This window comes from Populus nigra, chromosome 15, assembly GCF_951802175.1.
Source record: "Populus nigra chromosome 15, ddPopNigr1.1, whole genome shotgun sequence".
In the NCBI taxonomy this organism is placed as follows: Eukaryota; Viridiplantae; Streptophyta; class Magnoliopsida; order Malpighiales; family Salicaceae; genus Populus; species Populus nigra.
The window spans coordinates 12,658,744-12,671,042 of NC_084866.1; the positions used below are offsets into that span (position 1 = coordinate 12,658,744).

The window sequence follows — 12,299 nt, forward strand, 5'->3', positions numbered from 1 at the left end:
CACTGCAGAGGATTAATACTCAATGATAAGATAGAGCATGCCCAATTAAAAACTGGTTCAAACTTAATTTGAAATATATATTTATATTATTCAGAGAGAGAGAGAGATGCAATGAAATAATATTATATTATTTATCCTTTCATGTAACTTCCGCGGTTACAAAATCTAGTCAGCTTCCACAAAATACTCATGATGATTCGATAATCATCAAAATCATAGTACAAGAATAATTATAATATCAATAAAATATGATATCATATGTTCAAAATCATTCCTAGCTAGCCCTAAAAAGCTGCAGCATTCCTGTGATGCTGTTTAACTTATATTCACTTTATTATATCTTGAAAAAATTAATTATCTCTCCCTCTCTCGTTATTAATTTGTACCTACTGCACTTAATTGTGTATTGGAGATTTCCTCCTCGCTGGAGAATAGTCCATTTGAGTTAAGTCCGTAATTTCCTCATAGTGATCCTCGTTGACTTTATGGTCAGAATTCCGCCAAGAATTTACCAATAGTTTTTCACGTTCTCCCTCTATTTCTTCTTTACTTGATCTCCGCTTGGATATGGAGCCAGCTTTATTTCCTTCGTTCTTCTCATTCTTCACAATCATATATATAGAGAAGGTAAGAAGAAAAGGTAGGAGGTCTTATATACATACATACACACACACACATATGTATGTATGTATGTATGTATTGTTTCTAAGGTAGTTATTGAAACTATATAACATTTACATAATAACCAACCTTAGAGGTGGTGATAGTAGTGCTAGAAGTAGAGGTTGTCACAGCAATAAGTTTCCTACCCATTCCTGCAAGAATATATATAGAAAATAATTTAGGATATATGATTGCATGAGGTGTGGTCAACATTTTCATTGCTCGTTGTTCATGTGAAGCTTCTACTCAAAACATTAAGGACAAGACCCCATTTAATGATCGAAGCTAGTTTAATCGGTGAAGATGAAAAGTTTGACAATCAATTTCTTGGGGACAAATTTCCTTTTTAGAGTACTAATAGTATACGATCAAGGGTTTGAATCTTCTAAATCCCAGCATCAGAGACTTCTAAAATAAATAAAAGTCAGGCATTCTAGCTAGAGAAACTAGTGGTGTTTAGGTTTGTGATTCCTAGGACCGTAGTAATCTTCATGGATGCTTGGTAACCAGTGATGTGAAGAGTTCTTCGACGCTGATTTAGAAACTCTTTTTTCCGTACTGGTAATGGTACCTGTACATTGCTCTTCTTTGCAGAGAATTGCTTCGCCAAGTACACCACCATTAGCACTTCTTTCTCTTAAAGAACTCTTGTCCCCCTGCACATCAATCACTTTCCCATCAGAACAGTATTCACTTGAATGCATCACGATATGTGTAAACTAAGCATCAAGAAACTGAACAACCCACCTGGACTTTCTGAGCTCTAACTTGCATGAATCCTTTTTCCAAACGAATCCCTACAGAAAATATCAGCAGATGTTAAGACCTAATGACATGCAACGCAAAAACAACTCTTTACAGCTTTAAATGATTGATGTTTTCAGCATATTTATGTGTACCTTGAGCCTCCTGGAGGAGAAAGGACAACAGCAGAAGAGAAACTACTAAAGAGGGCCTCATCTGGAGAAGAGATTGTACGTAAACAAGTAGGATATGGGTATCAGTATTTTAAAACTTCTAAGGCCAGGTGTTGAAGAAGATACAGAATTAATTTGGAACTGTAGTGTTCTGTGGATATTGTGAATGAATGATAGCATCGGAAGAGGGCCACAGGTTAGATGTATAAATGTGCAAGGTTTTTGGACCCACAGGGAAGCTCTCCAGCAGGAACTTTCATAAGAAGGGGGATTTTTCTGCCACTGTCTTTTGTTTTTCCTTTGTCTTAATTTCTACTGTAAAGTGCAGCCACTTGTCAAAGGAAACGACTAATCATTGATTCATTAGGGCAACCAGCTATCTTAATTCGACGAGGAAAAAGTGAAGCTTTGTGGGCCTTTGTTTAACGTCATATAATTTTCTTGCATAATTAAATAAATCTAAAATTATAATTTTGATGTGTTAGTATTTATGTTTCGATAAAGAAGAGATTTAATTCTGGAATAATCAAATTGATTGGTCAGTCATTTAATACACTGTGTTTACTTTTTAGCCATCAAAATTCAAACTTTATATTCATGTGCTTGGTATTCTGTTCTATAAGATCTCAACTCAATGGTTTGCTAGCGCTAGAATTAATTTTTTTTAATATTACGTTCATTCATGCTTTGAACAAGAATTGAAAACATCTTAGGGGCTACGGTGCCCCATGCTACTACCGTGGGTCTACTTTCATTTATTACGACCACGGGCTGTAACTGAGACGTTTCTCCTCTCCACCAGATGCGGGTTATGTGACGTATGATTTGTCCATTTTTTTTCTTTAAGAAAAAAAATAAAAATAAATTTGAGTGTTCTAAGCAAAACTCAAATTCAAAATTCCATCAATTTATAATTAATGTTCATATGTTATGAATCTAGGTATTCTAGGAATATTACTCCTCTACCTGCATGAAAATATGACCTGTCATGCTTATACAATCTATTTTATTACAGGTGAGAAAGTATTGTTATAGTTGTGGTTTTGATTAAGAATTTGAATCATTAGGTCGATGGTTTAATCTCAAAATAATAATGTTTTCATGATTTTTTTAAAATAAACAATGTTATTTTAAATAAAAATATAAATATAAATTTTAAAATTAACTTAATTAGATTTTATTTAATTTTAGTCAAATCAACTGAATCATAAATTTAACAAAAACAATGTCCAAACTGATTTCAAAAAAACTAACCCACTTAAATATTCCCCATTCAATTATAATATATACTCTTTTGTTTTTTAAAGTACGGAATTTCAGAGGGTGTTTAAATGCATTAATACTATATTAATTGATTTTAAAAATTTTAATTTTATTATATTATTTTATTTTCAAATTAAAACACATCAAAAGTAGAATAAAAATACCGGGTGAAAAATTTGACTCCTTAAAATTTATAAAAAAATATTAAAATAAAGAATACACGCGTGTCTGGCTGAAACTATTACCAACCATGCATCTCACATAGAATAATCTTATCAACTATCACAATTTTTAAATCTGATCTAGAATATGGATTGGGTCATGGATCAACCTAGAAAAATAAGAGTCAACGAGTTGATAACCGGATTAGTTAAAGTTTTTTTTTTTTTTTACAACTTGGGCTAATCTAGATCTCGGATTAACTGGATCTTAGATCAATCTATCAAGTTAGTCTGAATTAAAAAAAATATCAATTTCCATGGTCTTAGATCAACCTACCAAGTTACTCTAGATTTACCGCTGTTAAAAATTTGCATAAAAAAATTAGCAACAGATTTTTCTGTTTGGAAATTTGTTTGGGAAAAAAATTACCAATCGATTTTCCTAGCTTTACCAACCGATCTTCCTCTTTATATCCAATACATATTTTTAGTGTTTGTCGTTGGTGGTTGATTATCAATTTTTTATATTATTTTATATATTTGTATTTCTTCAGCATGATATATGTTTCAATAACACTCTCCCGCAGAATATCTACAAAGATAGCCCTCCATAGATTTTTTTTTAGTCACTAATGCACGTATTCGCCATTTCATGGAAAGGTTTCCACATAGTCATTGTAAAACAAAGAAAAAAAATGATGCATGTAATTTTGGAGTGATAGCTGCTATCGTGGGATTCAGGAAGGAAACAAAGAGAATTTTGAGATTTTATTTAGAATCGACAATCAGTCCAATATCTGCAACATGTTTTCAGGTTGTTAGTTTTTGTCTTGTAAGAATCCTACTCAACTTAACAGGTAATCATCCTTGGCTTTCTAGCTAGCTAGTGCTAATATATATATATATATATATATATATGCTCATGGAAGACAAGATCTATCGCTTGCCAGCTATAGTTTCTCTATTTTATTGTGTAGTGGAAATTAGCAGATATTGGTAGGCGCTAAGTTAAATATTTAAATTATCATTGATTACCATCTAATACAAACAATACGGTAGCACTTTGTAATTAACCACTATATATTGTTCATGATACAAATGTACTAAGCATTAATTTCACTCAAACACAAATTAAATACATTATTCCTTCCATAAAATAGTAGAAGCATCCAAATTCTAAGTACTATAGAATATGGACTCCATTTTAGTGATATCACATTGGGAATATTCTTTTAGAGCTTCAAATTTATATTATTAGTACGAGTTCAATCGATATTCTTTGAATATTTGAAGAGCGAAAAGGATTTTTCTTTATATGGATACTTGGGATTTTGCAACTGAAACCATGATTTTTTAAAAGATGAACTATATATCTTCATGTTTTTTAGGTTTTAATTAATGAATTGGACTTTAGCCATCAGTTTTTTTGTAAACCTATACAATTGTTACTCTTTTAGGTTAATTTTACGTTTTTTGATCACTTGTTATATATATATATATATATATATATATATATATATATATATATATATATATATATATATATATATATACTTACAAATAATAATGTATAAGTTTTAGAAGCTAGCCAGGGACCGGACAGAAGTCTATTTTTTTGTGCTCTCATAGATATAATTACCCTTTTTTCATGTAATTTCATCACCAACGTTATTCATATTGAGAAATTTCTATATCACATTCTTTTTAGTATTATAAAAAGCATAATGTGAAATATTCTTTTTGATTCAATTAGTGAAACTCATGATATATATTTCAAAGAGGGGTATGGCTATCAATTAAAATATGCATTTGATTTGGGAAAAAAGAAGAAGGCGTTGCTACATAATTTAACACACATTTCTTTGTCTTACTCTAGAACAAGGTGATTGGTCCTAATTACATGGGATCAGTGGACATAATTTTTTATAGTTGGAATAAACTAAAGATACCAAAAAGTAAGCAGGAGATTATCGATCGGCCGACCAGGAGACATCACTTGTTTCTCGGACGCATTGGAACAGGTTGGAGCACTTATCAAAAGGGCACTCCATTTTACTGTGGATACATGCTTTATGATATCGTGTCTGGTTTTAACCGAACAATGCATCTTCACAGGATGGATCATCCTTCAATTGGTTGGGAATTTCTTTCCACTTTGGAGTCCCTAAATAATTCCAACTTCTTGTTATTTTATAGCTTCAATAATATATTGTTTGAACTAGCTAGGGCAACTACATTAATAAACATGCCTTTTAGCTACGTGGGATCCATTGAGAGAGCAGCTATATATATATATATATATAGGATTGAAGCATTTACGACTCTATAAATGGCTCATGATACTTGATCAAAGGATATAATAATGTACCAAAGGAAACTATCGATCAATTACAAATTGTTGAGTATTATCCTTGAATGTGTTTGCATATCTATGAACTTCGGGTCCCTTGTGTCAAAAACTGCTGAAGATGCCTTGATAACTTGAGGTGTCCTAGCTCTCGGAAAATGAAGAGGAGTTGTTACATTTGATACCTTAACCTCTATGCAAAGAACATGCTAGTGAAGTAGTATATGTGCAGAGGAATATAATGCAAGACACTCCTTGACGCAATGTACAGTGAAACATTAGGATTTTTCAAGTTTTAATATCATAGTTTTAAAATGTAAAGAAGCTCTATTCTGATATATCCTAAAATTCAATAATTCTTAAAGTTATTTTGAAAATAATTTATAAATTTCTTAAATAGGTTTTAAATTAACTTAATTAATGAAATTAAACCAAATAAAATTATGAAATCTGATCAAGAAAGAAATCCAAAAATAACTAGAAAAATAAAAATTTCTGAAACAACATTTTCCAAATCTAATTAGAATATGGAAACAATTTTAGTTCATTACAACTAATTGATACTGTATAAAATTAATTATATAGATGTGCTAATACAATTTTAGTTTAATCCAACAGTTATATTAATTAAAAGTTATATTTTTTATCAGGTAATTAGGAAAGTAAGATAAGATTAGGGTTTTGCTATTAGGTAAGTCTCACTTCCAACCAGGGACTGATGGTTGAAAATGTAGAGATTTGTGGAAAGACTATCCTCCATTCACTATCCCCATTAAGCCTCCTTAGTCCTTATTAATTCATATGTAGAGATTTTCTTCACCCGATTGCCCCATCACTTCTCTCTACCTAGGTTTTGTACTCGTTATTGGAAGAGAATTCTATGACGACATGCATGAAACAAATGAGCATAATAATGTCCCCACATCCTTTATAACATGAACAAGATCGTCAAAGCAAGAGTAGGAACCCATCTTCTCAGACACAAGTAAACAAAACTCAGTTAGTCGTAGATGTTGAATTTTTTGTTAACCTGTCTCACAAAGCGGGCATGCAAGGCAAACAAATCTTCCATTTATATGTCATTGACAGCACAGAGATATAGATATGATGATGGCCTTGTTCGATCTTCACAATGTCAACACACACATCCCTTTCAATGCCTCCCCTTACCTACGTGTTAAAACCCTCACATGTTTTCGTGTTAACATTATCACATGGGCAAGAGCCCCGCCAGTAGTGGCTGCTTGCGATCAAGTCAGTAGGATCAGGATGGTCTGGCGAAATTCACCGACAATGTAGAAAATAAGTCATTTGATAGACTTGATGCCGCTCATGGAGTGCCATATACACGTGTGTGAGAGATCAGAAGCTAGACTGTATTTGGTGTACACTGTAATGAAAAATTAACAGAGACAATAGAATACATACCCTTTTGTCATGAACTGATTAAGTGTTGAATTGTCTAGAAAAAAATTGTGCTGTCAAAAATAAATAGTTCTATAATCTATGACAAACCTTAGGTTACCGTGTAGTATCTCGTTCTACATGCTAATATCGAAAACAAAATTCTATAAAAAGAAATGGCAGGAGCGGCCCCTGACGAACAATCCCCAGTAACGAATAAATTATCAGTTGGAGTAATTTTGGACATAATTGAATGACATTTTCCCTACCTACTAGCTAGCCTGATGAAATCGATCATTATTAAAAGAAAAAATCTGACATAATTCCACCCCTTAAATTTCCAGGTGATCGTTGTTTTTGTTTAAAAGATGAATACATTTTTTGAGGAGGGTGAGGTTATCATGCAAGAAAATGAAAGGAGAATGCCTAATATTTGAGTGACACAATCGTAGGCAAGCACCATTCGATCGAGTGTCTGAATTCTGAATGGGTAAAGATCGTTCAGGTAATGCATTATTATTTGTATTGGTTAATTAACTTTAATGGCTATTGTTCTTGTATATATGAAACTGGATACATTCTTAATTCCCTGTAGATTCCATGACAGTACTTTGATGAAGAGAAAATGGCGAGGAGGAATCACTATTTTTTTTTTTTTTGGTAATTTTAAACTTGGGACAGCTTAGGAGTAGAGAGTAGTGCTGTACCTAGCCAAAGCCCCATGAGCAAGAGGGTTTTTTTTTTTCATTACAAAACTATATATTAATTATAGTTATTTTTTAAAGTGATTTTTTTTATTTAGAGAAATATATTAAAATAATTTTTTTATTTTTAAAAAATTATTTTTTGATATTAGTATATTAAAATAATCTAAAAATACTAAAAAATATATTAATTTAAAAAAAAATAAAATTTTTTTAATTTTTTTTAAAAAATATTTTTAAAACACAAAAATATACAACAACATAAAATTTAGCTAAGAGACCCTACTATTTACTACATTCTTTATTCAAGGGAATCAAGGCCATACAGGATGCCTACCAAGTTTTATACCCAGCAGCAGCAGCAAATAATTATTATTCCCTATTTTTATGGAAATCAAGCATAACTTTAATTTTAATCAAAATTAAACAATTTTGATACAAATTATTTTTTGGCCATTTTGTACCATGTTTTAAATTAAACAATTTCCTAATTTTTCAGCGATTAATCCCAGATTTATACTATAAATATGTTAATATCAGTCCATATAAAATTGTACTATAACATGAATTGCTAGAAAAAAAGTCATTTTATAAAATTGAACACCTTTGACGTACGTACTAGCATTCTTTCATTAAGATATAATAAAAGAAAATTAAGAGCATTCCCATATATATTACTCTAAGTTCTTAAAATATATCCCCCTCGGACTCTGTTGATTTCTTGCTTTGGATTGCAGCTCTTTTAAGGTGTGAAGTGACACCAACTGGTCATCACAGGGGGACTTTAAGCCCTCTGAACTTCGTCTGAAATCTTGGATGAACAACCTATGGAACAAAGTTTTTCAATGCTTATGAAGCCGATGAGTGCTGATCAATCGAGTCAAAAAGTTCATTTCCTATCCCAAATCCAAGCATCCTGGCCATGTCACTGGTCTTCAGTCTAGGTTTTGGAACATTAATATGCTGCTGCAAGCCTGCAACCAAGAGTACACATCATCGAAAACTTTCTTCATTGCAAACAATTTGATCAGTGCCTCAGGATTAAAAACAATTCCTGATTTCATATTTACCTGCCAGCAGAAAATTTAAAAGTTCTGCCTTTCAATCATTCTCTATTAGCTCCTTAAATAATATGCAGTCTCATCCATTATCTGTTATATGATGAAGGACTAGCATTGCTGCATAACGAGCCAGCTCTCCAGCTCGCCAGAACATCAAGACAGGTAACCAAGGATAAGTAGCATCAAGTCTCAAAAACCATAGTCTAAAAAATAACAATGATAGCAATCCAATGCGCATGATATTCAATAGAGTAAACGTTGAAGTTAGCATTATTCCATAATGCTAAGAAAATACAAATTTTCAAGCACAAAAAAACCAAGATCCAAAATTGAATAATTAAAAAGAAACGAAAAGAAGCAATGCGGGATAGACCTAGAATCAACAAATCTTAATCTTTAATGGGGCTCTCTCCTTTTTTTTTTCAAAAACAAAAAAAATGACCACATCCAGACCAAATCTGTGGTGTTTTTGTTTTTGTCTCAGTGTTCTGCAAGAAAAACAATTTAGAGATGGAGAGAGTTGTGGCAATGAAAAAGAAACAAATATAGTAGAGATCGGAGAAATGTGGATACTTGATGATGTGCCTATCCTCTCTCCTCCCTCTGAAACCTTTTTTTATCCATCACGGATCCCTTTTTTTTGCCTGACGCCTCCTTCGTTCCCGGCCCCTGCATCTGTCAGTTTGGTTTAGAACAACATCACCCTCTCCGCGTAGATTTTTCTCTCTGATCTGCCTTCTTTTTTTCTCCTCCTTTTCTCTGTTTTGTACTTGTTTTCTCTTCTATGTAATTAAAAGAAGAAACTGATGGGAGAATGGGTGGAAAACATGCGCCCGTTAAAAATACCAAAACACCTTCCACAAACCACAGAGCCATCCAACAGGTTGAAGTACATAATTATTACTACACTATTAAAATTCATAATGAAATTACTCAGTCCACAGTACACGCATTCATTTAGCACTTTTAGTTTTTTTTTTAATGTTCAATACCAATATATAAAATTTAGGCAGCAAAGTAGATATAAACTGGAATTTTAAAACCACTAAATCCCAAGGTATCCCTTTGCCATAAATTATTTTCTGCCTTGCACAGCTGGCGGGAGCAAGCATATACATGCAATTACATAGTTTTTAACTCGTGATGGAGATTTCACAAAGTTCGGGAAACCTCACTTGCTGGTGAGACCTGAATAATCTGTTGGTGTATATGGTATAAAAAAGTCTGCTAAAAGTCCTTTCTTTCTTCTAGGATTATATCCCATGTCCTTGCAAAGTTGGTCATTGTAATATGTGCTAAAGTTGCTAATACAAGCTCTCCTGAAGTAGCGGCCTGTAACTTGTTTGATGTGATCTGCCCACGTGTTTGCTTCCTCTTCCATGTCTCTTATACTTGGCAATTCAAGGTTGCCATCGAGGAAATGTGATAGCCATACACTTTCGATTTCAGAGCAACCCAAACTTGAGAACCATGCAATATCAAGCTGGATGTTTGTATTCATTGATCACTTTAAAGGACATACAGAAAGAAACATGGCAAGAAATACGAAGTTCGCAGACCTGTAGAGGGAAACTGTAGCGGTAGGTGACCCGATTATGTAGTTTTGGAAAACTGGAGACTCAAAAATGTTTTTCAGTTTTTCATCACCCTTGAATCCTGTAGCAAAAATCACAAGATCAGTTTCAAATGGACGATTTTCTCCATTTATAATTAGACCTTCTGAGAAGAAGCTTAAGCTTTGTGAATTCTTGATAATGATGCTTCCTTCTTCAACTCTGTCATAGAATTTGTCAGGCAGCATCGCAATCTGACAGGAAGATATATCTTCAAGAAAGCTGGATTTTGGTAACATTCCATACTTCTTCAAAGGAAGATTCCATCTAAGGTAGATCTCAATGAATTTTGAAATTCCCCATCTCTGAAAAGCAAGATATTGGCATCATAATTCAGAGCAAATCACACGTATATAACATTCATGGACAAAGGCAATTGCGAGAGTGAAATAGAAGTTACCAAGGGTGCAAGTAAGGTGGCCAGAAAACTTAATAGAAATGTTTCACCAGGTTTATAGACTAACAATTCCGAGAATCGATTGTAACAAAGGAAAGCAAGTAGAAGTCTATTCTAATTGTCACGGGGAAAAAACCAGTGGGCATTCCTTTGAATCATTGTGCAAGGGTACATAACTCCTGAATGATAGATTATAATAAGGCTGTTTGAACTTCGAATGACAACTAAGCAGAATTCTATGAAACATTCTATTCACTCATTTAACTAAATCCAGAGGATGTTTTGAACATCACAGACTTTATTGCTCATTGAAGTAAAAGTCTTTTTGATAATCTGATAAAAGATTTAAAAGTAGGAATATTTGCTTGACAGAATGTTTTCTTACCATTTGCGTTGGCACATTCTGCTGCTATGTCAACTGCAGATTTATGAGAACCAACTACTGTAATTCTCTTTGTTTTGATCAATTCTGCAGTAGTTGAATTGTCTAGGGCTGAGAAGTCTTCTGAATGCATCACCTTGCCCTTGAACACTTCAGGTCCTTGATTTGGAAGCAACTCTGGAATATTTGGAAGGCCACTGAATTGTCCAATGCAAAGAACTACAAATTCAGCATGATACACCTGACCAACATAATTCACCAGTGATTTACTATTTATATATGTATAAAAGAAATAGCCACAACAATAGCCCACAACAGTGGATATAGAATCTTTCAAAAAATAAACATACATGTATGCAGCAATTTTTTGTGTCTTGAACTTTGACATGCCATTTCCCTTTGGAGCCAAAGGGCTTGCCTGTCCCACTCCAAAGAGCCCATGAATCCATCTCTTCGTTAGACTCTCCAAAATACTCGATACCAATGACCTTGGAATTGAAGATGCATGGAAAGATATTGAAATGTTGTGCATGAGATTCCAGATACTCCATCACTTGATTGTGAGTGGGATACGTGTGTTTTTTTATCGAGGAAGGCCATGGAAAATCAGAAAACTAGTAAATTTCTTTGCTGTTTTGGAGTCTGGTTGACTCTAGAGTATGTGACCAAACTCCACCAGTTCGTTCTTCAACTTCAAACACAATCGGGCTGAGTCCGATTTTGAGTGTGTGCTTACAGGCAAGAAGGCCACTTACTCCTGATCCGATGATTACCACTCTTTTCTCCATTAGTCCACTCTGAGATCCGTTTAGGGTCAGGGCATTAAATACTAGTTAGGTCTAAGAAGCCATCAAACGATCTTCAGGAAAATCATCTAACAGTGCGTTCTTTTGTGCTTCTATGGATAGGTCGGTCACCTTATCCAAATAATGTCGACCTTCATATAATATCTTTCAGCTCAAACGGTCACCATCTTGATTGGCCGGGCTTGTGGGGGGTCAGAAGTGGATGATCGACACCTTCATGTCTTCAAATAAGACACCATCATTTCTTCAAATAAGACACAAAGCTCAGACGCTACTTTGTTTCTGAGTGCAAGGCATGTAGCCGGAGGTTGTCGGTATGGATGTGGGCAGTTTCTAAGCAGCCCATAGTTAAGTATTGGGTCAGGTAAGTGGCCCAAAAAAGAAAATGGACTGGACTATCCTGCCATTTCCAACTATTCTGGATTTTTGAAATAAGAACTTAATTTTCGCACGCGCGGTAATCTATCTTTCGAGTTTTTAAGTTTATATTTTAAAATCAATATTTAAAAGAATTTTACCTTTTATCATTCTAGCTAGTTTCTTTGGGGTAACTTTTAATAACCAGTTAGCTTATAGAATGA

At 33.5% G+C, this 12,299-nt stretch overlaps 1 protein-coding gene and 1 pseudogene across 1 annotated transcript; both read right to left on the reverse strand.

Annotated features, from left to right (window-relative positions):
• Positions 1-830: 830 nt before the first annotated feature.
• On the reverse strand, positions 831-1,741 carry LOC133673798 (uncharacterized). The gene is made up of 3 exons (XM_062094689.1): positions 1,563-1,741; positions 1,411-1,460; positions 831-1,319 (listed from the first exon to the last, which is right to left on the reverse strand). The coding sequence occupies exons 1-3, from the start codon at positions 1,621-1,623 to the stop codon at positions 1,110-1,112; spliced, it is 321 nt and encodes a 106-aa protein (XP_061950673.1). The 5' UTR covers positions 1,624-1,741; the 3' UTR covers positions 831-1,109.
• A 7,950-nt stretch (positions 1,742-9,691) lies between these two features.
• Positions 9,692-11,700, reverse strand: LOC133674219 (probable flavin-containing monooxygenase 1; annotated as a pseudogene).
• Between the last annotated feature and the right edge of the window lie 599 nt (positions 11,701-12,299).

What these genes read in the sequence shown, in the direction of transcription:
- LOC133673798 (XM_062094689.1), bottom strand. Translation starts at nt 1,623, where the DNA reads ATGAGGCCCTCTTTAGTAGTTTCTCTTCTGCTGTTGTCCTTTCTCCTC. An exon ending in TCTCCTCCAGGAGGCTCAAG is followed by an intron (nt 1,461 to 1,562) that starts GTACACATAAAT and finishes TATTTTCTGTAG; the next exon opens with GGATTCGTTTGGAAAAAGGA. An exon ending in TTAGAGCTCAGAAAGTCCAG is followed by an intron (nt 1,320 to 1,410) that starts GTGGGTTGTTCA and finishes ATTGATGTGCAG; the next exon opens with GGGGACAAGAGTTCTTTAAG.